Source organism: Dermacentor andersoni, chromosome 1 (assembly GCF_023375885.2).
Source record: "Dermacentor andersoni chromosome 1, qqDerAnde1_hic_scaffold, whole genome shotgun sequence".
NCBI lineage: Eukaryota > Metazoa > Arthropoda > Arachnida > Ixodida > Ixodidae > Dermacentor > Dermacentor andersoni.
Genome location: NC_092814.1, coordinates 56907621 through 56935019, shown reverse-complemented (window position 1 = coordinate 56935019; position 27399 = coordinate 56907621). Strand labels below are relative to the sequence as shown.

Here is a 27399-nt window from a genome sequence, read left to right as displayed (position 1 = left end):
CCATGCCCATTTCTTTTTCTTGATTTCAACTAAGATATCATTAACTCGCGTTTGTTCCCTCACCCAATCTGCTCTTTTCTTATCCCTTAACGTTATACCAATCATTCTTCTTTCCATAGCTCGTTGCGTCGTCCTCAATTTAAGTAGAACCCTTTTCGTAAGCCTCCAGGTTTCTGCCCCGTACGGGAGTACTGGTAAGACACAGCTGTTATAAACTTTTCTCTTGAGGGATAATGGCAAGCTGCTGTTCATGATCTGAGAATGTCTGCCAAACGCACCCCAGCCCATTTTTATTCTTCTGATTATTTCAGTCTCATTATCCGGATCCGCAGTCACTACCTGTCCTAAGTATATGTATTCCCTTACCACTTCCAGTGCCTCACTACCTATTGTAAACTGCTGTTCTCTTCCGAGACTGTTAAACATTACTTTAGTTTTCCGCAGATTAATTTTTAGACCCACTCTTCTGCTTTGCCTGTTCAGGTCAGTGAACATGCTTTGCAATTGGTCCCCTGAGTTACTAAGCAAGGCAATATCATCGGCGAATCGCAAGTTGCTAAGGTATTCTCCATTAACTCTTATCCTCAATTCTTCCCAATCCAGGTCTCTGAATACCTCTTGTAAACCCGCTGTGAATAGCATTGGAGAGATCGCATCTCCCTGCCTGACGCCCTTCTTTATTGGGATTTTGTTGCTTTCTTTATGGAGGACTACGGTGGCTGTGGAGCCGCTATAGATATATTTCAGTATTTTTACATACGGCTCGTCTACACCCCGATTCCGTAATGCCTGCCAGACTGCTGAGGCTTCAACCGAATAAAACGCTTTCTCGTAATCAATGAAAGCTATATATAAGGGGTGGTTATATTCCGCGCATTTCTCTATCCCCTGATTGATAGTGTGAATATGGCCTATTGTTGAGTAGCCTTTACGAAATTCTGCGTGTCTCTTTGGTTGACAGAAGTCTAAGGTGTTCCTGACTCTATTTGGGATTACCTTAGTAAATACTTCGTAGACAACGGACAGTAAGATGATCGGTCTATAATATTTCAAGTCTGGCGTCCCCTTTCTTATGGATTAAGATTATGTTGGCGTTCTTCCAAGATGCCGGTACGCTCGAGATCATGAGGCATTGCGTATACAGGGTGGCCAGTTTTTCTACAACAATCTGCCCACCATCCTTTAACAAATCTGCTGTAACCTGATCCTCCCCAGCTGCCTTCCCCCTTTGCATAGCTCCCAAGGCTTTCTTTACTTCCAACGTTACTTGTGGGATGTCAAATTCATCTAGACTATTCCCTCTTCCAATATCTTCGTGGGTGCCACTGGTACTGTATAAATCTCTATAGAACTCCTCAGCCACTTGAACTATCTCATCCATATTGGTAATGAAATATCCGGCTTTGTCTCTTAACGCATACATGCGATTCTTGCTTATTCCTAGTTTCTTCTTCACTGCTTTTAGGCTTCCTCCGTTCCTGAGAGCATGTTCAATTCTATCCATATTATACTTCCTTATGTCGGCTATCTTACGCTTGTTTATTAACTTGGAAGGTTTTGCCAGTTCTATTCTAGCTGCAGGGTTAGAGGCTTTCATACATTGGCGTTTCTTGATCAGATCTTTAGTCTCCTGTGATAGCTTACTGGTATCCTGTCTAACGGAGTTACCACCGACTTCTATTGCACACTCCTTAATGATGGCCATAAGATTGCCGTTCATTGCTTCAACACTAAGGTCCACTTCCTGAGTTAAAGCCGAACACCTGTTCTGTAGCTTGATCCGGAATTCCTTTATTTTCCCTCTTTCCGCTAACTCATTGATCGGCTTGATAAGTGCCAGTTTCTGCCGTTCCCTCCTCAAGTGTAGGCTAATTCGAGATCTTACCCTCCTATGGTACCTGCAGCTCAACTTGCCGAGCACGTCCACATATTGTAGGATGCCAGGGTTAGTGCAGAGTATGAGGTCTATTTCATTTCTAGTCTCGCCATTGGGGCTTCTCCACGTCAATTTTCGGTTATCCCGCTTGCGGAACAAGGTATTCATTATCCGCAAGTTATTCCGTTCTGCCAACTCTACTAATAACTCTCCCCTGCTATTCCTATAACCTATGCCATATTCCCCTACTGACTTGTCTCCAGCCTGCTTCTTGCCTACCCTGGCATTGAAGTCGCCCATCAGTATAGTGTGTTTTGTTTTGACTTTACCCATCGCCGATTCCACGTCTTCATAGAAGCTTTCGACTTCCTGGTCATCATGACTGGATGTAGGGGCGTAAACCTGTACGACCTTCAATTTGTACCTCTTGTCAAGTTTCACAACAAGACCTGCCACCCTCTCGTTAATGCTGTGGAGTTCCTGTATGTTATCACCTATAACCTTATTAATCAGGAATCCGACTCCTAGTTCTCGTCTCTCCGCTAAGCTCCGGTAACACAGGACGTGCCCGCTTTTTAGCACGGTATATGCTTCATTTCTCCTCCTAACCTCACTGAGCCCTATTATATCCCATTTAATGCCCGCTAATTCCTCCAATAGCACTGCTACACTCTCCTCACTAGATAACGTTCTAGCGTTAAACGTTGCCAGGTTCATATTCCAATGGCGGCCTTTCCGGATCCAGGGATTCTTAGCACCCTCTGCCGCGCCACAGGTCTGACCGCCACCGTGGTCAGTTGCTTCGCAGCTGCTGGGGACTGAGGGCCTGGGCTTGATTGTTATTCATATAGGAGGTATGGCCAAGTACTGCACCAGGGTGGCCAATCCTACTCCGGTGAGGGAGCGCGTTACCGGTTCTGGTCACCAGGATTAGGCCGCACTCCAGGTCTGTTTATGCAATTTTATCAACACGCGGATTTTTGTTAATCCGGTGGAAAATTGCGCTGCACCGGGATTCGGGCCACGGTCCTCTTGCACGCGATGCGGATGCTCTACCTCTACGCCACCGTTGCAACCTCAATTATACATACTGAGCTAATTTTAACCTTTCCGGTTTGAAATCTAGGGCTGGAAGAAAGTTGCGTGTATGCGGTAAAACTTCAACAAACTCTTGTAAAGCTCAGGCTACTGTGTACGATTGAATCACGTTATAATTTCTGTGATAAGTGCGTGATAACTTTACATAGAACGCGTATACATGTCGTTCTCGCTAGTTAGTCGGCGCTACAGATGGAAGCCCCACATATTCATGTAATATAAACTCAAAGTAACAAGTCTTAGCTGCATTGCGTGGGTAATCTTGATATAGGTTCATGAAGCGGGGTGTAAGTAAGGCGGTATTTGTTACCTGAGCTACGATATAACGTTGACAAGACTGATTTCTCGTCAGCGCAGACGAGAACGCGAGAGTGCCTATGGAAAGGCGGTGGTTCCGGGTTCGATCCCTGCAGCAGGAGGAATTTCTAACTGTGAATCTTGCTTTTTGATGGATGCCAAGTTTTTCCTTCTCTAATAATGGTGTATACTGAATATGCGCTGCTGATCCCTATACTTGAAGGTTCATATACAATTGCAATTGTAAAAACCATACCGATTTTCTTAGTTCACATAAAAGTAAAAAAAAAAAAAATTCAGCAGACAACACTTGATGCATATTTAGCCTTCTTCTGGCGCAAATCGCCAATTATTTGTTTCCGTCCAACTTTGAAACAGCTGGACGCGCACACGTAAACTCACCATTCCTCTCTCAAGGACCGACGCCGCGAGACAACTTCGCAGTCTAGCTCGCACGATCTCCTTAGCAGAGTGGAATACCGCACATACAAGGCGCACAAGACTGCACAGACTAAACCCGTCACTTCAACTCAGACCTCCGGCCGCGGTCTGCAACGACGCGAAGCGTCTCTTCTGTGTTGGTTGTGGCTTGGAGTTGCCTTCACGAATGCCTACTCAGCACTAATTGGAATGGCCGATAGTCCTACATGTGATGTTTGTGGATGCGAGGAGAACATTGACCACTTATTGTGCCATTGTCCTCAATTTCAAGCACAAAGACAATCTTTGTCCAACACATTGAGGAAATTCGATGATCGTCCTCTGAGTGAACACAGTACTAGAGCACCGTCCCCACCGATCATCGACTCAGAAGGCAGTGAAGGCACTTTTGTGCTTTCTCAGAACGTCTGGTTTGCGAAAGCGGCTATAACTCAAGTACTGTCCGTACTTGAGTTATCTACACCTTCTCTCTCTCTTCCCCTTCTCCCTTCCCCCAGCGTAGGGTAGCCAACCGCACTCTTGACTGGTTAACATCCCTGCCTTCCTATATTATTCTCTCTCTCAGTTCACGCGGAAGAGTGCGCGCAGTTATGAAATATACGCATGGATAATGAACTACATTGCTGAGTCAAGTAAACTTGTCCCAGTGCTCTACAATCAATAAATTCGTCCCTAGTGACCATGTTTGTTACCAAGAACGCTCTGCAAGGAGACCTCCGTCGTGTTGATATCAAGTATTGTCATCCATACCCGCCGTGGTTGCTCAGTGGCTATGGTGTTGGGCTGCTGAGCACGAGGTCGCGGGATCGAATCCCGGCCACGGCGGCCGCATTTCGATGGGGGCGAAATGCGAAAACACCCATGTACTTCGATTTAAGTGCACGTTAAAGATCCCCAGGTGGTCGAAATTTCCGGAGTCCTCCACTACGGCGTGCCTCATAATCAGAACGTGGTTTTGGCACGTTAAACCCCATAATTTAATTTTTTTTTATTGTCATCCAAATCATCGCCAAAGTATCGCCAGAGAAGCACTCTAGGCAACTGTATTAATGAACAGCCTGAAGGGCGTTTTTCCTTACGGCAGTAGCATGTGGTCATTGCTTATAGTATTGAAAGCACGAGGTCGCGAGTACATTACCGGCAATGATGGTCCCATTCTAACAACTATGCGAACGAGCCCACGCAGCGATGTTTCGGTGCACGTTTAAGGAGCGATGTGGCTCTAAAAATGGTCCTTTTCTTTTTAAGAATCAGTTCTTCTAATATCTTGATTGCAAAATTACGCTTCGACATTGTTTTCATGAGTAAAAAAAAAATCGAGGAGTTTCTCCAATTAGAAGACTGCGAAAGATGATCCTAATTGAGGCATGGTAGCTGTAGGGACTTCATTTTTTCATTCATGCTCTAGTGATGAGGCTCCCTCTCACAAGTTTTGCCCAGATAGTCAGCTTTCCTGGTGTGACAACCAGCGAGCGCCGGTTGAGGCGGCACCCGCTCGTTATCCACTTTTCAAGTCCTCACGCGAAGGCTGTGCTTCCTGCACATGAGAGGCCGGCAAGCGAAAAGCTGTCGTTTCCCTGTATTCACGACATATCCCAATGTGCGGATGAGCCTCCTAACAGCAAGATTTGGTTGCTGCGCCCTAAAACATAATTTGTTTCGCGCACGGTTGTGGAGCTGACCACTTCTGTGGCCATACCGTGATTAAACAAAGGCTTTTATGAGCATCTACCGGACTTGGGCGTCCTTTTAAATAGGGAGTTGATCGCTCTGACCAACCATGGAGACCATAGAAGACCAGAGGAGAAAATACGACTGATTTCTGGAACACACAGATAAAGCTAAATATCTTAATTGCACTGTAACATTGTAGTGAAATCCCCGCTAGAGGAGGAAGCTCGCAAGCCTTTTGAGGGTGCCATCTTCGCAGTATGAGAATTTCAAAAATTTACACTTCCTGCAAAGATTACTCTAGATTATGGCAGAATTTCATGCGAACTGATCGTCTGCAATTGCAATAAGAATGTTTATAAACTTCCATCATCGCTTCTCTTTTGTTTTTCAATTTTAAGTTGTTTTCACTATTTATGCACGAACCTTCTTGTATCTAATTTAATTCAATCTCGGCCAAATTTTGCATGAACATGCGCAAGAATTTAAATGTAAGCATCTAGACATTATTGTAATTTGGAGCAATTTCGGTCATGTGAATTTTATGAAACCAATAATCAGCGTTCTCGATAACTATGGTCGAATATTTTTTTCTCCGAGTATCTAAGTTAAAAATATAATTTGACCTTTGCAATTATTGGTGCATAAGGAGCAATGCAGGCTATTTGATAACTTTCTTGGGCATGGTATGAAGCCCTAACCTCGAACAAGGTACCCTACTTTCCCTACTTCCAGGGCCAGAGTAAAATATCCAGGTAAGATATTCGAACTGAAATCATGTTCGAAAGTAGAAAAACTAGATATTGTGAATAAATCCTATCCAATTAACCTTATTAATAACGAAATGGCTCTCTGAGGCGAACCTCCCCTTAAGCACCTCAGGTTGTACAAACCAATTCGAAGCCCCATACTACGGTGCTTATGACAATCCCAAGTATGCGTCTTTATCACGGCAATCTTTTTCAATGTGTCAAATTTAACATTTACAGTTAAAACAAACCACCGCCCAAGCACTCCGTAGAGGTGGTTAACCAACGTGCGGCTCCGGTGTTTATCACTGGTTTAATCCCGACCGTTCATTAAACGACAGATTAGAAGGCTGCCGGATCTTCAGTACGCAGTTGATGCTTGCGCTCGGCTGCACAAGTCTGTTCTTGTGCCCGGGCTGCAGCATCGGCACGGCGTAGACGAGCTCGTTCCCGGTTCTGCTCACGGCGATGTTGATCGAAAGCTACCTGCTCCTCAGGAGTACGTATGACGCGTGGCCTACCCATTTCGGAGCCGGAGAGAAACTGCTGCGCACGCGCTCGGCTGCGACGTAGAGAAGCGACTTCATTACTGGCGCAGCCAATTCAACACCACCTATAAGATAGCTCAAGGCTTTTTCACTCCGAACCATGACGTCATGTTACCTGGCCCGACTGCCATATAATCTAATGGGGTTGCTCCCGAGTAGGTAACAGTGAGTTTGACGTCACCGCTTTTATCACGCCAGCATTGTCAATGGAAATTTCGGGCCAGGTAGCGTGATGTCGTAGATCGGAGTAAACAGGCCTTGTGCTACCTGACTCGCATTGGCTAATCGCGCGTCTTTTTTTTTTTTTTTTTCGCGCATGGGGTTGCGCCAGAAGAGTTTTGGGCGCACAGGCGACCGGCAGACAGACGAATCGGCTAGCCATATACAGCTTCGCTGTAAAATCATACTGGTATCGCAGTGCTTTTGCCCCGTGTGTGTGTGTGTGTATGTATGTATGTATGTATGTATGTATGTATATGTATGTATATATATATATATATATATATATATATATATATATATAGTTCATCATAGTTTGCGGCAGTAAATTATGATGAACTGTGGCACCGGGCACAGTGTTACACTTGTTGTAATCAATTTTGTGAAATACCAGCCTGAAATTCAGCATAAGTGGTGTACTATAATAATGAGTGCTGAAAGCGTATTACTCTCTGCACATAACCGATAAGTTAGATTTTGCTACTGATGCTTTTACTCAACGTTTTTTTGTCTTTTGTCCTCACAGGCTGTTACGACGGAGAACGACAGTTCCGAAATGTATGTTAGCTGCAAGGTCGCAGAGTGTGAAGGCGCTGGTTACGTGGACAAGGACACCGCCATGTTTCGTTGTCCGATTTGCAACCACTACACATGCGTGCAATGCTCGGCTGTGCACGAATCTATGACCTGTGCAGAATACCAGAGGAACAAGGACAACGTGTCAGTGCCCGTATACAAGCCTGCTGCATCTCCCGAGGTCAGAAACAGTATTTTACCGTTCTTTAGCCATCTAAAGGTATGAAATGTTTATGCGCAGTGGTACCGATAATTTCTTTGCAGTAAAATAGTTGCTATGTAGGGAATGGCGTTCAGAGGGTCGAACATATGCTGCCTTCTAATCGATTAATATTTTCAACGGGACACCAGAAAAAAATATTTAGTTAGGCCTTGCGGAATACTAGATAGGCTAGCCTTATTTTGTGAGCGAATAGTACGTAAGCCAGAAAAGACGCAAAGAACGGAGTGCTGGTTGCGATGACACATTAAATTTCCGCCCTGCAGTCGAATGCTAACACTCCCCTGCGTTCATTTCTTTGTGAGCCACAAAGCCACGCCTTCGTGTAGAGTTCTATCAAACAGGTGAACACTCACATGCGCTGCAATGCAATAACGTGATGTCTGTCGTTTCTTTTAGCGAGTTAATAGGTTCGCGCAACCTGCCATAAACACGTTCCAGTTTGCCCTGCATCGCTTTGTCAACAGGTCAGGGGAATCTCATAAATACGGCAGGAGTCTGGAAGGCAGGAACATCTGCAGCGTGTGCTTGCTCCAAGCGACGGCAAGCATTACCTCGGTTCTGTCCAGCTACGTGGCACTTGCGTATCTTACAGCGAAGCTGTATATGGCTAGGGTTCCATGCGTTCTTGTTCTCCGTGAACAAAAACAGTCATCAGTGGCTCATACCCGCGTAAGCATTCATGCTCCCGTATGCAAGCAAAAAATGCAATGGCGCATAGCCCCCTAGGGCCGAGGCTACAAGCGCTCAGCAAAGTGGAGCAAACAGTGCTTAAATTCTAACATACAGAACAGCCTGTCGAAAACTGCCATCATCAATGACTCATAGCCCCGTGAGCAATGGCTCATAGCCCCGTGAGCAAGCAAAAAATGCAATGATTCATAGTGTCGTAAGGTTCACGGCTACTCACTTTGCGTGAATTAGCTGCGATGCCACTACCCCTGTTGTCATTGTCGGTGATTTCAATGTGGATGTGTCGGTACCGAAAAGGGAGCGGTTTACGCGTTCCGTGTTGCAGACATATCCCTTGCGATGATACACCGATCCGGCTCAACCGACCGCCCAGTGGCGTACGTGCATCGATTTCACACTATCAAAGAACGTGATTGCAGTTGCGAGTGAAATGACCACGGATCAAGACAATAAATGTGTGCGCGTACCGATTTCGTCACGATGACCACCCGTCAAGACAATAAATGACTGCGTTCCTTCGTTCCAAATTATGTGCCACCTCCGAGTCGTGCGCTAAACAGCTTCGGTGGTCAACCACCTTCAGAGTGGAATGCGTCATGAGTTTTTATTTAAATTTTGGTAGAAGCCACGTGGGACACAAGGTGTATCACGGCACCTAGCGTCCGTTTGAAGTTTTATGCACATTGTATCTCACCACGCTCCTTTTTTAACCATTGTCACCTTTACTTTTGTTTGTTTTCTTTTTGGTTATTTACTTGTTTACATGTGTTTGTTATCCTTACCTCTTTTTCTTTCTTTTTTTTTTTTTTGCTTTGTTCACAAGTGTCTTCAGCTTGCCCACGTGATGCAGTTTGGGATGCAGTTTGTGATACAGTTGCCGGTCGGCAGCATCTCTTGCCTCATTTCATACCCAATAACTCGCCGCATCTTTACTTTGACTATATTGCTTGCTTCCTGCCTTTTTTCTGCCCATATTTCTGTTCCTCCGAATAAGCCACCAATTCAGAGTCAGCGTCCGTGTTGTCTTCCGTAAGCCCTGTTTGTCTGTGCCGGTCACTATGTCGATTACGCGTATTGTTAAATTCTTAAGCGAACTTGAACTCATGGACCAGAGTGTTTGCGCACTTTTCTGATTGCTGGCACTGCGTGCAAGACTACCACCGACTGTAGCGAACAAAACCACCACCACCATCACCACCACTCGTTATTCCTGGGCACGTTAAGAAGCCCGAAGGGCTCGAAATTGATCCATCTCTTCCATTAGGACGTCTTTCGTAGCCAGTCGTAGCGAGAGCGTGGTTCACGCGGCCAGAGCATGAGTAAGTGGACGAAAAACAAGCGAAGGGCCAGGAACAAGCGTTTTTACCTGTCCCCTTGCATGATTTATTTGATGCCCATTTCATTGCGTTCTGAACGCTGCGCGCTCAGAGCCTTTGCACTGTGCCCCAGGAAGGAGACGAGGATTCCGACGCCCAAGAGGAACAGCCCGAAGCCAACGGGGATGCGGAAGGGATAATCGTGGAGTGTCGTCACGGAGGGTGCGCGGGTTACGCATACGTATTCAAGACGGCTACTACGGCTCAGTGCGAGCTATGCAAGCACTGGACTTGCGTGGCATGCAAAGCCTGTCACGAATCGCAGACTTGTGCTCAGTACAAGGGCATCGACGTTCCAATGGAAACCGTGGCACGACAACCACCGGTACGAACTGGTAATTAGAGTTCGAAGAGAGTTTTGATTCTAAAGACAAAAACTGTGCGAGAAACAGAACTAAAATAAATGACGCAAGCTTGTCGGTGTTTTATTATGTTGACTGTTCAAGAAATATTATTTTGTCTTTCCTAAAAATGCGCCTAGGGCCGTATTCCGTATAAATATCCATATTACTGTCCATTATTCTTATATCCGTCGCGCCAAGTGGCTCAGTATGGTGATAACAGTGGTCTCCAAGCCAATGACGAAGGTGAAAAGCACGTATACCTGAAAAAGATCGCTAAAAGATACGGCCTCTGGTTACGGCAATATGTCTCCGAAGCGTTATGAAGTTCAACGATCTTAAGGACTACGTCGCAGGCATAGCATCAGGTGTGGCAAAAATTTTGTCCGAAAGGCGAAGTACTGACAGCGATAGGAAGCTTTAGCGTTGCGCTTGAACTCTTCGGATAGTGTTCCAGCTACGCGAGGATGCGAGATGTTGACGCAGCACGCAAGGCAACTCAGTTGCGTGCTGCGTCACGCAGGGAACACGCAGGGCAACTGCCGCTGGGCAGAAGGAACAGCGCGCCGGCAGCGGACAGGCGTCTCACAACGCTGGCGCGATAAAGGACGTCGCCAGTTGCGCTGCAAGCCTCGACTGTGCACGAGATGAGACTGACCATCGGCGTTAGTCGGCGTCCGGTGAAATATTCGTGTTAGCTTGAGGTCTACTGTTCGTTTCGCTCAGTGTAGTGCATACACGCAGCAGCTCGGCAGGAACGCACGTGCGCTTACAGTGCGCGTGCGCGCGGCGCTTGTGCCGGCAGCGGGAGACGGAACGCTGTCCTGGCAGAGCCGCCGCGCATATTGAGCGTTGACGTCGTTTTCGAAGCCAAGCGCATTCCGCGTCTCTGGAGACCCTCTTACCCTACGCGCGCAAGCCGCGCGTCCGCCGTCGATAGCGGGACAGTGCGACTACTGCGGCGCCGACGGCGATAATGCGCCTCGAGCATGCGCGCGATAAAACGGCGCTTATTTGGTCGATATTTTACGGAATCTCTTAATTGTTGGCAATGTAGTTAGTTCACCTAATTGGAAGCGTAAGCGATAAATGTGCGAGTTCCCCGTTTTACCCCGCTTTATGCTTCTCAGCGTGAAGAGGTGTCGCACTGACACACCTTAGCTAAGATTGATATTGTAATGCTTAAATGTGTCAAAACAGTGCTGGATGGCGTAGTCACTGAAACTACGGTAGAAAAGAATTTTCGTGTTAATCCATTCCACTTTTAGTTCTCGCATGTTAAGCTTAGAAGTCGCTCCTTTTCTAATTATGAAGCGTTAGTTTTCTGTCTCAACCAGTTTCTGGATCAAGCAGTACTCTCTCAATGTATATCTATTTGGAAGGGGACTTTTGAAAACAGTCGAAGGCTTATCTTCGATTCAGTGCAGCAAATACTGGTCTTGGTATTTGTGGGCAACCCTGTGTAATCATCTTTCGGAATGTTTCATCGCTCATGGCTGTACACAGGCTTCCGCGCTTTGCACCGTAGCTGTAGTTCGTTGGTGGTAATCTGAGAGAACGACAAACACGAAGTGACGCCGCGACTGTGCAATATCATATCAAGCTTACTATGGAGAGTTTACTATATACGTTGCCTACTTTTACAACGCAGCGTCGGCAATGTTCAGTGAATAAAACTTGAAGAAATTGACTGTATAGATGCACGATATACAATGATCTGTCAAGACGCTTGGTATTACTGAAAAAAATAATTATGGTGCAATAGAATTAGCAATAATATAACGACAGGGAAACTGAACAGGCGGCAGTACAGAGTAGACCACCATAGTCATATTTTTATTTCGTTGGATTTGAAACGTGACAAGGGCATGTGCTGCTCTAAAGTGCACCCTCAGTGTTGCGAGGCAGGATTTCAAGCGTCCAAATAATATCGACAAAGAAGCGCTACCATGTGTGGGAAGTGTAAAACTGCTCTTCATTTTCCAGCCTGCTATCCCGATATAAGATTTTCTTTATTTCGTTTTTCAAGGTGCCGGGCAGCGCATCCCAGATACCTGCGAGCCGCAGGACAGAAAAGCATAAGGAAGAAAATGGCGCTGACAACAGTGGAAGTGGTTTCGTTTCAGCAGCAACAAGCAAGTTTAAGAGTTGGTTAAGTAGTGTGAGTCCTCACTCCATTTCATGAAAATGTTGCCGAACACTAGCAGATGCATTGGAAAAAGAAACTAGTAAGGGACGTGTACTCTATGCGCTGTAATTTCCTTCCCTTTGCATGATCGCGCGTTTCGTTTGCATTTTCCCCAGAACTGATAAGTATACTTCATATCACAATAATCTGGCACAAGTGGTGGCTGTAAACGCGAACGTACACGCTGTTATACTGTAAAAAACACGTAATGCTTCGATAATGTTCATTTGCTGGCTTTATCGAATGTCTGCACGATGTCTAAATTGTCAGTACAATTTACTGGATAATCGGACACCTTACAACTATAGCATTTTATTTAGTAGACGCAAGTTCTTTATTCACATATCCCCACTATGTCTTCAGGATGATCTCGCTCGCGGACAAGCGATTCACCCAGGATCATGTGCACCCAGCCTGGCATGTAGTCTCGTAGACTCACAAACAAGTAGAACTGTACGTGACTGACTTATTTAAGCTCATTCCCCCACAGTAGTTTAGAAGCACTAGGACTTTCTCGGAGTAAAAGCTTCGTCTAACTCGACCCACTCTGACTCATGGGAGGCGCTGAGTGAGTCCACACATGAGTGAGTTCGCCGACCTACGTGATCTAAAGCTGAGGGGTTCTCGTTGTAGGTGCACACGCATTCGGCATAACGCTCATGAAGAACATAAATGAAAGGCAAGCAGGTTAACGGGACAATAAAGAGAGATACCAAGTCAGTTTAGTCCCGTAATGTATTAACTCCCAAGTTTATTTTCGTTTATTTCGCGGTATTTTTTATTCATTACTACAAGAGGAAATGAAGTCAAAGTTCCATTTTCCCGCCTTTTTTTTTTCCAGAGCCCCAGAACCGATACGTCAGTGTGACGGCACAGATTTCGAAATATTTTTTTCGTACTTGGACCATTGTGCGACCACTACAAGTTCTCAAAACTTTTTAAGTTCTGTCTTTGGCTCAACTAGAATGCAATAGTCCATCTTTAACGATACCATATTCACTAGGCCTGATCAGATGCTGTTACAATCTATGACGTCACGGCGAGCTGATGAGGAAATTTCACGGTGGCGTCGCCACCCTTGCGGCTTTCCCGGCTTACCGAGCCTCATCTCATAAGAACGGCTTTCTTTTTGTGAAAGAGTAATGTACTAACACTGTAGAAATGTTTTTCTTTAGTGAACTTTTAACCAGGACTGAACCCAGTTGACTACGCTGCATTTATAACAGGCTAAAAGATTAAGAGAAGAAAAGGGCAAGTTATGTGCACAAGGGTTGCCGATGTAATGAGATTTCTCAGCTATGGGGGTATCAAAGGCGGTCGCTCAGTCGGTTGCCTTCAGGAGTCGCTGCAGCACTTTTGCAGTCTCCTGCAGCTGTGATATGCGAGACCACGGTTCCAAGATCTCGTCCAGTGAGAAAGGTATTCCGTCTAGTTAACTTAAAGCGGTGAGGAAGGAAAGTCTTTCATTTTCCTAGGACGGTCAATGTCACAGAAGGTGTTCTACAGTTTTTTCCCCACAACAAGGATTGCATTCGGTGCTATCGCCCATACCAATCATTTCTGCACGTTACTGAAAAAAACGTAACCGATTTCAATCACTTCATTTAAAAGTGAACTTGAAGTAACCAATTACTGCCCCACGGACGTAATTGACCAATTACTAAAGACGTAATCAACTACTTTCGCGTTTCTTTCCTCCCAACTTTTACTTAACATTGCACAGGTACAGCAAATAGAACGACTTGATTTGGATCTTTCAGTGCGTATCCTCTGCAGCCATTCACACATTGTTTATCTTCACTAACAATAGCTTTTCAAAATTTTCGTCAGCCATCTTACTTTGTGTGTGTGAGAAAGAGAGAGAGATCAGTGCACTCCTCTGTGCACGCTGGAGAGAAGGGCGGTGTTCAACGTGCGAACACCGACCCAGAAAATTAGTGAACAAAAGTTGAAGCGTCTTGGCTTCTTGGTTGCGTTTGCGAGCAGCCCTCGCCAAGAGCAGAAACTAGCAGCCGTTGCGAGAACAAAATGAGTATGTAATACATCAACTTTTACATCACTAACTTCGCGACATTGGACATTCAAAAAAGTCTTTTGAACGAATTTGGCCAGAACGGCAATTCCCCTCAAGCACTGGACAGTTAACCTTGGCTCCGGAGGGCGCGCGGCACACCCACGCACCACGCTGGCCGAAAGCAGAAAACCCCCGGATCGTTAGTTCCGTTTACTTGGGTTAGTGCGTCCACACGCAGAGCAGCACGTGGCGTCACCGTCACAGACGTAGTGTCGTGAAGCGGTGGACGCTTATCGAGCCTTGTGGCGAACAGTCATGGGATCTCGGCAACCCCCGCGAGGTCGGGAACTATTCGATGGCATTATAGAAAAAGCGAAGTCTAAACTCGTTCAGCATGCGCGTTCTCACGCGGTGGCGCTTGCGTCGCATAGAAGCGCGGAGTCATTTCGAGATGCACAATGTGATATTTTAGTATACAAGCCGCGCAACCTGCCTGCGAAACTTACCCGCATGAACATGCGCAGTGACGATGTTGCTGCGTGGCACTCGTTCTTCTGTAGTCCCCATCAAATTCAAGCGCTCAAAGCTGCGTCACGCCTGTTGCAGATTGTGTCGTCAATAAAGCAGCTGGTTACATGCAGTTTGTTACTGAAAAAGTCACTGAAATAAAGTGAGTGTAGCCGATTAGAATGTAATTAATCAATTACAAAATTTCCAAAAATGTAATTGATCACAAGTAATTGCGTATGTGTAATTTGTTACGTACAAGTTTGATGCTTTGGTGAATGCAACGCCCAGGTGTAAGCGAAAAAATGAGGGTAATGCTTCAGTTCGGGGAAGACTACGCAACAGGCACAGCTGCGTAGAAGGGTCCAGTGGATGCAAACGATGAGGAGTAATGTCAAGTAGCCCCTGTAGTGTCATCATCATCATCAGCCTGGTTACGCCCACTGCAGGGCAAAGGCCTCTCCCATACTTCTCCAACTGCCCCGGTCATGTACTAATTGTGGCCATGTTGACCCTCCAAACTTCCTAATCTCATCTGCCCACCTAACTTTCTGTCGCCCCCTGCTACGCTTCCTTTCCCTCGGAATCCAGTCCGTAACCCTTAATGACCATCGGTTATCTTCCCTCCTCATTACATGTCCTGCCCATGCCCATTTCTTTTTCTTGATTTCAACTAAGATGTCATTAACGCGCGTTTGTTCCCTCACCCAATCTGCTCTTTTCTTATCCCTTAATGTTACACCTATCATTCTTCTTTCCATAGCTCGTTGCGTCGTCCTCAATTTAAGTAGAACCCTTTTCGTAAGCCTCCAGGTTTCTGCCCCGTACGTGAGTACTCGTAAGACACAGCTGTTATAAACTTTTCTCTTCAGGGATAATGGCAACCTGCTGTTCATGATCTGAGAATGCCTGCCAAACGCACCCCAGCCCATTCTTATTCTTCTGATTATTTCACTCTCATGATCCGGATCAGCAGTCACTACCTGTCCTAAGTAGATGTATTCCCTTACCACTTCCAGTGCCTCACTACCTATTGTAAACTGCTGTTCCCTTCCGAGACTGTTAAACATTACTTTAGTTTTCTGCAGATTAATTTTTAGACCCACCCTTCGGCTTTGCCTCTCCAGATCAGTGAGCATGCATTGCAGTTGGTCCCCTGAGTTACTTCGCAAGGCAATATCGTCAGCGAAGCGCAAGTTACTAAGGTATTCTCCATTAACTCTTATCCTCAATTCTTCCCAATCCAGGTCTCTGAATACCTCCTGTAAACATGCTGTGAATAGCATTGGAGAGATCGTATCTCCCTGCCTGACGCCTTTCTTTATAGGGCGTCAGGCAGGGAGATATGATCTCTCCAATGCTATTCACAGCATGTTTACAGCATGTTTACTGTAGTGTCAAATCATGTGCTAACTTGCTTAAGCGCTGGGCTGCGTCAGTTCACGATAAAGGTATAGCAACATCCACATGTGCTTTTCGAGCAGCAGCATCGGCCAGGCCGTTGCCGGAGATACCGCGATGTCTAGGCAGCCACCAAAACGCAGTTGTCCTTTCGCGATCACATGGTGGTGCGTTTCTCGCATCTCCGGCATGAGTTCACAGGATCCTGGACGTACAGCTGACAAAACAATATAGGGCTGCCTTTGAGTCACACATTGCCCACCGATTAGCCCACTGATTAATATTGTTCGCTTGCTGGCTGGTATAACCCACGGCTCCTCGGAGGGCAAACAAACTCCGAACCCGTCAATGTCGTTGAGAAGTCCTGTATTCGATGTTGATTGATCGGACGGGATGACCACTGCGCTGGTGGAGCTGGTATGACTGAAAGAAGTGGTCGGTGCATATATGGTGTCAAAGTAGGAAGCACGCAAACAATTCAGAGTTGCTTCCTTCAAGGCAAAGGCAGGCAGACCAACCTTCTTTCGTATGCCTGGGTCGCGAAAGCTCATGATTCGCCAAAGACTGGCGTTGATTTCTCTCAATTATTAGAAAACCGGAGAAAGGCGCTGCGTGCAGGCCCAATGATCTAATAACATCGTTTATGTTTGCTGAAAGCCACCACAAGTCTGCGACGAAGCTTTGCTGTTAATCCGAGGTAACATCACTGCAGTTCCGGGAGAGAAGCTTCTCATGCGACAAGTCACTTTAGGCAGTGAAACTCTTATTAGTGGTATCCCTCTGCCCCTTTCCTTCAAAAGGAGAAAATAAAGTTTCCACCACGGCCAGCGTATTAGTGGGCTTTTTCGCAGTGAGCTCTGTCACGGTCCCGTTCTGCTCAAGGTTCGCCTAAAGCATGACGCCACTCACGACTTGTGGCCTAGCCAAGGATGTGCACCATGTCGTACTTTGCCAACAACCGTGTTCAAGGCATGCGTGTTATGATTTAATGTTTCATCGCTCCGTATCGCCATCAGTGCTTTGCCACCTACGATATCTGCCGCATTCTGTAACTCGGCGTGCTTTTGACTCTGTAGAAATTCGCTGACGCACAGAGCGAGCCAAAGGGCGCAGGAGCTGCGGGGGACGATTGTTCCATGGATTACAGCGCTGCGAAATCTCCACATTACAGAGACCGCAAAAAAGTGCAGGTGAGTCTCAACTCTTTATGAGCGGTATCATTTAGTTTTTTTTCTTTCCTTTTTGAGAATCTAGATGGACTACAGTCTTAGAAAAAGGTACACCCTTTGGAGTGTATATCTGCCACACAACAATAATCGTCATTTGCCTTGCTTGAGTTTCCTTTCTTGGAAACGTCGCGCCCGCTACTTTCCTGTCAGGAATGCTGTCATGCTGATAACGCGGATGCCGTTCGTTACTGGGAAGTACCAGGCTCACCATGTTAAAGTAAGGAAATGCGGACGAGACAGATGACGATTATTGTTGTCTGGCAAAAGGGGTGTAATTTTGCTTAAGAGTAGAATTGTAAGGATCTTTTAAGACTCTGCAGCCACCTGGTCATTGCGTAAGCTGCGATCGTCACGCAACACATGCAATCAATGTCAACAAACACCGATAGCTTGTTACTTTCGGGCGGTTGCCGACTCGGGCAATAAGCGGAGTTATTTCAAGTCACTTTTGGGAATGCCGATGCAGCAGGGCGCGGGCGCGCGATCACGTGGCACTCTTCGTTTTTATTCCGCTGCGAGTAAAGCGCGGAAACAATAATTACGCAATACGTGGCTTTTTGAAAAAGACTGCGGGGATGTTGTTTTAGGACGCAATAATTGCTTACGATCGGAAATCGCGTTCTTAAGTTAAAAAAACCATAACTTGTTTAAATCTTTTCTCGTTTTCTGCGTAATTCACAAATGATCTCAGCAGCTGAAGGTAGCTGATTAGCTGGAACACCCTGCCTAATTGACAAATTTTTTATATGCACTTTGCAGTTTCCTTTTCGTGCGCTGAGACGAATTAGTAACGTCTAACGTCATTGTTCTGGCCTATACGTGTGTTGCAACTAACATGCACCAAGCATTTCTTAAAAAAAAAAACAAAAAAACAGACGGATCATTTTGCGCCAATAAAACCAAGTACATATTCTTCACGGCCGAGGTGGGCACCCAATGGTTCTTAGTTGACAATCAAATACTTATTTATAATTGCCTAACTCGCGAAATAAAGTTCGAATTTTCAAGTTCTCAATACCAGCGGAATCATCACGAAAAGCTCGAAAAAATAGCCGTCTGACACTCAGACTGAAAAAAAAAGAAACGTAAACACACTCCGCCATTACCTCTCGCCAGAAGTGACGCATGACCTTGAACGTGCGGCTCCTTGGAATGACGTCCGAGATAAGGCAGTGAACGCGCCACGCTGAAAAATCTCTCAGACGGCGTGCTAGAAGTTACGCCGTTATACGTCATAGCGACGACCACCAGGTGCACGCGTCGTCTGCTTAGGGGCTGTTTAAAGGCTGCCAACAGGGAATTATGCAATTACGAGTTCTGTGACGTTGCCAAGATTGCCGCAGTGTTATATAATACTTATTTAAAACAAATGTAGCCATAGCGACACGTCCTTGCAGTTGACCTTTAAAGGTTTTTGTTGACAATTATGTATAAGAAACATCGAAGCGGGATGTTTTCAACGTGTCGCTATTTCCCGGCTAAAACGGACAAGCCGCAAATTTGCAACAATATCAAGCTGACTACGCACCCACCCGCTCCTGAAAGCAGCGTGCTCCAACCGGCTCACTGCGAGGGAGCTGCTTACGATAGCTGCAGAAGGGTGTTCCAACACGAGAGATAAGTGTGCGCGTAGTGTTCATACTATGCGCGCTCGTTCCGAACCAATTCGAAGGTACTACGTATATTGAGCTAGTCATCTTATTCCAGGCTACGCACTGTCAAGAGTGCGACGCGACAAATAAAGCGGTAGCTCATTCAACCAATTCTCCTCCCCCCCCCCCCCCCCCCCCTCCGATTCTTTTTTTCTCGCGAGCAACTCCCAATGAGCCTGTCTGTGGGCGTTGCTTTGTAGTGCGGGTTACGAGGGAACTTTAGTGCTGGTGGGTGCCTATAGTCGCGTGGTATTTTTCATTTCGCAGGCTTTATTTTTTCTGACGAAAAAAATCGCGACGTAACCAGCACCTTTATGAAAGCATCCCCGTTATTCTCTAAATGTCTAAGTTCGTAATTCACACCTTGATAAATAGAACTGTAATTAACAAGTTAGATAACTGGCCATAATTGATTACCAACAAAAAGAAATGCTGGCGGGAGGTCAAATGGCGGATGGACATTATGTAGCTGGTTCTGTTCGCGTAAAATTACCCATATCTACGAAAAGTTCGGTGCATGATAGTTCGAACACTGCGTTTACATCACGATGTTTTCTAGCTCCGTTCAGTATTTACACAGTACGTGGCCGTCCGAATCTGTTTTAGGGGTTTTTTAGAATATAGCTGTAAATGGTGTAGTATTGCCGTGAATTATTCATTTACATTGTTAATCTACCTTTTGTAGAGTAGAGGCAAAGACGAACGTATAGGATGAGATTGTACGCGATGCTCGTGGCCAAATATGAGCGCACCATTTATGTAGATGCACCTTTAATTGTGTAGACCGCATTGCATGTAGATCTGCGCACTGTGCACAGCTCACGTGTCATAGACATGCGCTAAGGTTCGGCGTGTCATGGCAAATAAACAAATACTTACAGGCCTACATGCATACATGCACACAATGCCCAGATGATGCAGATTCCGTGATTCAGCGGTGTACCTAATTTATTTGCAGATTGAAATGTTCCCTGATGACTGACGGGACCAGGCCCGGCACGCCTACTGGATGCGGAATTTGCATCATTTGCAATAAAGACTTCTTAAACAGAGCTTTTGAATGTCTTATTGTACGCACTAAAATCCTCTTGCCTATTTCTATACCATTAAGCTAGTAAGCGCTCACAATCAACGCGCTATAGCTTTGCCAATTACACACATGCCCACACAAATATTTCACACACTCGTGCATATAAGTTGAGGCAAATATTCAAGAATAAGGTTTCAATTATTTCGCAGTTTCTCTACGGGAATCGCTTGAACAGACGGCATTTAAGGGGTGAGCTAAAGCTTGCCCTCGACCACGTTGCACGCACACGCTTGCAAGCGCTCAAAATCCAAAGGAGTGAGCATTGCGCAGATATGTAGAACAGATCCGATTTTGTCATGGCGGCACGAAATGGCTTAAATGCAGTATTCTTAGCGACCATTTCGTATGAACAGGCACTTCTCTGCATGCAGTGACTAATAGAACGACTAAATCTGAAAATCAAGAAAACTGTCAAAAACCGATAGTGGTGTCTGACAAACCTGTAAACACGGAAGTGCCAGTCTATGTTCTCAAATAGAAACAACTCATCGCAACGCGCAGCAAATGTAATGCACAAATATGAGCACCCGTGTTTGCTAAGTAGCCGCTTTCCAGTCGGATAATTTGCATAATTATTAACAGTGCGCTGTATACAAAAAGGAGTTAACATTCTTCTGTAACTTCCCCACTATAGGAAAATACTTGCGACGCTTGCAAACGTTCCGAGACTCTTCTTGTTGCTGAAGGATGCGAGCACAATTTATGCAGGTAAGCGCCTCTTGAAAAGTGATAGTCGCTGATTTGTATCTACTTTTTGTAAATATATAGAAAGAATGGTGTCTCGTGCAATATTAAACCAGCTGTTGAAAAGAAAGTTGATTGGGCTCGTTAGGATGAAGCCTTCCAACTATTGAATGTTGGCGAATATTTTTAAGGCTACACGATATGGGCGCGGGTGTGATGGGGTGCACTTGTTGGCGTAGTTTACAGTTCTTTAGAGTCCAGTACCTATTGGAATACCTACAGCTGCATTCCAGAGAATTCTGACAACGCCCTTGCCTCACTCTACGGCGCTTGCAACACGTCGGGATGATGCGATTCATTTGAGGCTTGAAAGTTGGGCGTAATACACTCCGTTCAGCGTTAGTTCTATTAAGCGAAGAAAAATTGGAAACACTACGAGTAAAATATGGAAGTACTCCAGCAGTTACTTAAAACAGTCGATAGCTTTAGAACACCAGCGCTTCACAACAGTATCGTGGCAAACCACGAGGGATGGATAGCTGTGGCTATGCATTTACGGCAAGTACTGCGGCATACTGTGCGCGAACAGCACACAGAGTCGGCCGAGCAGGCGCAGAGTTGGTAGAGAGCTACTAACGCAAGTTGATGAAAATTGGCTTTTGTACCATGCCCAGCAATCTTTCGTATAGCGAATGTCGGCAAGGAGCTCTGTACTTATTTTATTTATTTTATTGTACCCTCAAGACCGAGGTACTACAGAGGGGAGTGGGTAGAAAAACATACATAAGTAAATAACAAAACAGCCAAAAGTGGTTAGCTAGCGCAGCAAATTTGATTAGTTAATTGTATCCTGGAGCGACGATGTCTGATATGGCCGAACGAGACGTTGAGTTGTCCTTGATTGCAGCAACTGCGCCTGGAAGGTGGTTCCATTCCTGAGAGATCCTAGGAATAAATGATTCGTGACACGTTCTGGTGTGGCATTGAATTATTCCAACTTTATGGCTATGATCAATGCGAGAGGAAATGTAGGTAGGAGATGATATAAGATTGTCGCGCAGGCAGGAATTGTGGAAATATACTTCATGAAATAAAGCAAGGCGAAAGCACTTGCGTCGGGCTGAGAGCGGAGCAAGTAGCAAGGGGTTTTCCATGGAAGTTACGCTTGATGTGCGGCTACAATTGCCATAAATGGAACGCGCGGCATTTTTTCAGATTAGTGATTGAATAAGGGTTTCGAGGTTCGGGTCCCACATGGATGACGTGTACTCCATTTTACTGCTAATAACCGTTTCGTATGAGATTGACTTTAATGATGTCGGAGCAGAAGAACATTTCGGCGAATATATCCTAGCATGCGGTTAGTATTGTTAATTAACTTATCGATGTGTAACGACCAGGAAAGTGTCAAGGTTATGTGGACGCCTAGGTATTTATAGGAGGTTACGACTTCTGGGGGAGTATCATCGTATATCGGCGGAAGAATATTTCTGCGAGTTACACGCATACATTTGCATTTAGTTACGTTAAGTTGCATTGAACATACCTCACACCAGTTAGAGGTAGCGCTAATATCGTCTTGTAGGAATCTTTATCAGACTTGTCTGAGATTTCACGGAGGGTCAGTCATCTGCGAAAAGGTAAATGTTGGAAAAAAACATCCTTGCGTAAATCGTTAGTGTAAATTAGGAAAAGAGGGCCTGTAACTGATCCTTGGGGCACACCAGAGTCTACGAGGTTAAATGGAGACACACGGTTATTTGACGCAACGTACTGTGACCGATTAAGGAGAAAATGTTCAAGCCATGCAACGGGTTAGGATCAAGACTAAGTTTACCAAGTTTAAACAGAAGCATTGTATGACGCACTTTGTCGAAGGCCTCGCCGAAATCAAAGAAAACGCAGTCTGCGAATTAACCATTGTCAAGAATAAAATGAAGTCTGAGTAAAAGAAAGAAGTTGGGGGGTGGGCGGAGTTACGCGAGAGAGAGAGAGAGAGAGAAACAACTTTATTCGGTCCACTATAGACGTAAGCAAGCTCCACGTCACCTGGCTAGGCCCACTCGGGGACCATCAGGTGAAACCTGACGGCCCTCTCGCGAGCCCTCTGGACTGCCAGGATTTGAGAGGTCTGATCCTGGGCCTTGATTAGCTTCATCATTTCCTCTTGAGTGAAAGGAGGACCGGCAGAGACAAGACCGGCAGAGTTACGCAAGACAATTTTTTTCGGAAACCATGTTGTGCTTTTGTGCAAAATGAATTATTGTCTAAGTACTTTGCTAAATGTGAGTACAAAACATGCTCAAGAACTTTGCAAGGAAGGCTGGTGAGGGAAATAGGGCGGTAGTTGAGGGGTGAATTTCGTTGCCGGACTTGTGAAGTGGGACCACTTTCCCGACCTTCCAATTTGCAGGGAGCTGATGGGCGTCTAAAAATTGCTGAAAAATTCTTGAAAGTAGAACAGATGAATCAATAACAGTATTTTCAGAAATTTCGCGTTAATCAAATCAGCACCAGGACTTGATGACAACTTCAGACCTTTAATTAGATTTTCGACCCCAAGAGGTTCAATGAACAAAATCTAGCTGAGTAATTGCAACATTCAAGAGTTGGAAGCACAGGATCAGTACATACAAGGTTGTTACAGAATGCAGAATTAAGGACGTGGGCACATACATCACCGAGTACCGGTGAACCACTGGAATCAATCAGCATGTTGGAGTTATCTTTGGAGGAATTAATAAACGCCAAAACGTTTTAGGGTCATTCGCGAGCATTGTGGGCAAAATTTGTACTTGGAATGCCTTTTGGAAAGTTTTGTACCCTCTATGTAGGTATTGTTCGCCTCCTTATAAGCATCGCATGTCGAAGCCCGTGTACTTTTATTCGCTGTTCGATAGTCATTTTTTTTTTTCGGTTGGAAAGCCTTTTTAACTGGTTGAAACAGGGCCTTTTAACATTTCATGATATTACACTTGACGGAATAAACTTACCGATGAGCTCATGTATTCTACTTTTGAACACGATCCATTTCTCATCAACCGTGCGATCATCAAATTGGCTTAGGAGAGGATCAAAAAGTTGAATAGCTCAATATTAATATCGTCAAAATTTGCCATATTATAGTGAGAATTTTTTTTTTCAACAACTGGCTTTAATACAGGAGACAATATGTTGTACGAAAGACCCAGGTAACTATGTCAGGATGACAGCATAAGATTAAAGAGCAGAGATAAAGAAAATCGTTACTTTGTGAAGAACGCGGGTAACAGCGCGGAGGATCGGTAGTCCAGCAGATGTTGGGGAAGTTGAAATCCCCCAATAATATAATGGGGTTTGGAGGATGGCGCAAAGTAAGCGTGTTAAGCACATCGTGCAGCTCAACGGTGAAAGTTGATGAGTAGGAGGGAGGGCGGTAGCGAACAGCGATCGTAATTTTACGGTGACCGGTATGAACGCAAGCACACCCAATATCCAGGTTACCGTGAACTAGATGGCCCTGCAGGGACGTTGAAATAGCGAGCAGTACGCCTCCGCCTTGTCGAGCAGTGCGATATGGTGCCGACATGTGGTGGTATTGATAACGACGCTTCGTCCTTTTTTTCTTTTTTTTTTCATTGAAAGTAGCGCGGTGATATCTGCTTTTCTTATACTTGTGCACTATTAGCGTCAGTAAGAAACCACTTAATAAGGGATTTTAATTGAACCCCATCTAAAGTGAGGACACTGCGGCGGGCACCCCAACGGAGCACACATTCCACGGGAACGTGGACCCCATCGCTTCCTTCCACCCAACTATAGCTCACCTCACTTTCACCTACCGAGTGGCTGACTCGGACCACATTAACCGAAAATCAGATATCTGGCCGCTTACATTGAATCAGCAATTATGAGAGCGACCACCGCGCAAAAGGGTAGAAGGTTGGGCGAGTTAGTACGGTCACATATTCTTGGATTATAGCGCGAGGTGACACACACAGTCTAGAAGACAGGACGAGCGCTAACTCCCACCTAAATATTTATTGAAACTACTGACACGTGTACTTGCTTATCTTTATCGGGTGACCACGTTTCACCGGCTAACAAATGTTATCGCACAGCGCAGGACGCACCTGCATGTATCGGAAGTTTCTCGAAAGTTATCGGTGGTTCTGTTTAAAATCCCTAGATCGGCTTTTGCGAAGTAGCGGCAAGTTCCTCCTCTCCTACCACGCTTTCCCTTGCTGCTCGCGCCGGCCACCATGTTCTTCCTCCGGCGGCGCGGTTGTACGCTCTGTATGCACATGAACGGTATGCATTTGCAGTCACGGCTTTGCTGTGACAGGCAGTAAAGAAACGTGGCAAATGAGTTAGGTACTGACAAGAAGGGAAACGTGTCAGTAATGCGTTGCAGCTGTTATTTGCGTGCTGCTTCGTCGTAGACGGTGCGAGCGGTGAAACTGCGTAGTCGTTGTGCGGCTACCGAGTTCGCGAGGGAATAGTGCATGCCCACATCTTTGTATACGCAGAGTGTTAATGCAGATGTTTCGATCAGTCGCTCGTACGTAGTACGATTCAGAACTGTGCCTGCAGCTTTGGATATGAAGTGTGTTATTGCCGCAGTTTGTGTGCGCAGCTTGTGTGCGCAAAAACTAAGATAGCAAGTGCCGCGGCCGGCAGCGTCTTTTCCTTTCGTTTTGTACTGTAATAAAACCACTCCCGCATCTCCTGTATGTTGCTGTTTAAATATTCAGCAATAGCTCAACTAAGCGATTTTAAGTAGGATGTCGCACTGCGCGGTTACGCGTCATTCGCTCTCAGGAGCGAACCCACGATTGCAAAGCCAAATTTGCCGTTCATAGCCGAATCTGGTTAGCGCTAGTCAGACTGATGCTGGGCTTTAGAAACGTGCACTGCGCCGGCAGTTGTGCTGTGGTGCCCTATGTACGCCCGTGAGCAAAAGCACACGGACCAGGGATTGCGCGATAAAACTCATTTTCCCCTCTGTACGTGAATGATACTTGACATGAAAGACTGCAGTTCAATCTTGGCATTACGAATGTTATAGTGCGCTCGTCAGTTTCCGTTTATGCGTGTTAATTACGAAAAAAATTCTGTTTTTCGGCGACCCTATGGTCCGTATACTTTTGCTCACGGGTGTACGTAGGTTGTCACATGGTTTACGGAACGTGGCCAGTAGATATGGCGTCAATACGGTTTTCTCGGCCCCCCGCAAATTGTCTATGATGTGACCTATGATAAATAGGAAACTTGAGCGGAGGGGGGGGGGGGGGGGGGGGGGAGTGACAAAAGAAGAAAAAATGATTGCGGCGTTAAGCATGTGTCCCCTTTAGTGCTTTGTAACACAGGTATAGCTTATCAGGTTCCGTTCAAGTGCGGGAAAGCTTACATTGGACAGAGCGGCAGGTGCATCAATATCAGACTAGAAAAACAGAAACAATCACTTAACAACCCTAATACTTCACATCTAGCTTGTTTAAATTGCGGTTGTAAACCTTTGTTGGAAGGCACAAAAGTCCTTTCAAGACACAAATGCCAAACCAGACGGGAAATAATTGAAGCATTTCGCATTAAAAGAGAATGAGAGACTTGTGTTAGCCACGCGTCAATATCTCTGTTAGAAAGCGAATTTCAATATCTTCTCAGCACGTGTGTCAGTCGCAAGTAGTGCCTTTTGTTGTTCTTTTTGGTTCCCCTACCTCTTGATATGTTTAACTGATAGTCTTTATACCTTGTCACGTTCGTATGCTACGGTATTTGCGATCGTCTATATACATGTTGATAGTTTCATTAAAGATATAGTTGATAGTTAGCGCTCGTCCTGTCTTCTTCTAGTGTATGTGTCACTTCGCCCTACGATCCAAGAATATGGGACCATCGTGCCTCTGGGCTCGAGGGGCTTGTTAACTTGCTAACCAATATTAAACATTGTTTTGTATTTTTCAAGAAAATGCATCCGGATGGCCGTGGAAAAACGCACAGTCTGCGAAATTGTGGCATGTCCTGCAAAAGTGTCGTATCAGCAGCATCAGTGTACAGGTGTTCTTAAAGAACACGAATACAAAGATGTAAGTGTCGCACAAGGAAGCGATTTTCCTGATTTTTGCTTTTGTTCTTCGCATCGAGACTTTGGCAAGGAAGTTTAGATGAGAATAAATTTGTTTCGCGCCTTCATATTTCATGAAAATACGGCTAATATGTTCGATGACAATCCTTGGCTTTTGGTGATGGCGTCACGTAAAGTAGCACGAGGTTTCACATTTTAGCGCATTCAAATTCAGTTCAGTATAAACCTTGTAATGGCACGGGCTTATAAACAAATTGTGGCGACACCTCTGAGCAAAGTGATATAACTGTTTATTCCGTTTTTATCGTCAATATATGGCACCGTTAGTTTGTGGTCTCGGTGTTCGCAAACAAGGCAAATACATTTCGAGCTTCTCAATAAATCGAGTTCACCGAGAACTGTCAGCTTAGATCGATAAAGTTTTAACGTCGCAAATCAACACAAGGCTGCCCATAAACGTCG

The 27399-nt window shown here is 45.4% G+C and overlaps 1 protein-coding gene across 3 annotated transcripts in view; it reads left to right on the top strand.

The window, feature by feature from the left end:
- LOC126543797 (uncharacterized) overlaps positions 1 to 27399 on the top strand; it is a 47609-nt gene that overhangs the window by 5964 nt on the left and 14246 nt on the right. For 2 of the 3 annotated variants that reach the window (XM_050190921.2, XM_050190920.3), the window contains 6 exons: positions 7426 to 7656; positions 9838 to 10089; positions 12135 to 12266; positions 17292 to 17405; positions 20821 to 20894; positions 26818 to 26938. In XM_050190921.2, the coding sequence (XP_050046878.1) occupies positions 7426 to 7656; positions 9838 to 10089; positions 12135 to 12266; positions 17292 to 17405; positions 20821 to 20894; positions 26818 to 26938 (924 nt within the window). The remainder of the gene's footprint in view (positions 1 to 7425; positions 7657 to 9837; positions 10090 to 12134; positions 12267 to 17291; positions 17406 to 20820; positions 20895 to 26817; positions 26939 to 27399) is intronic. The other variant, XM_055061520.2, reaches the window with a different exon arrangement.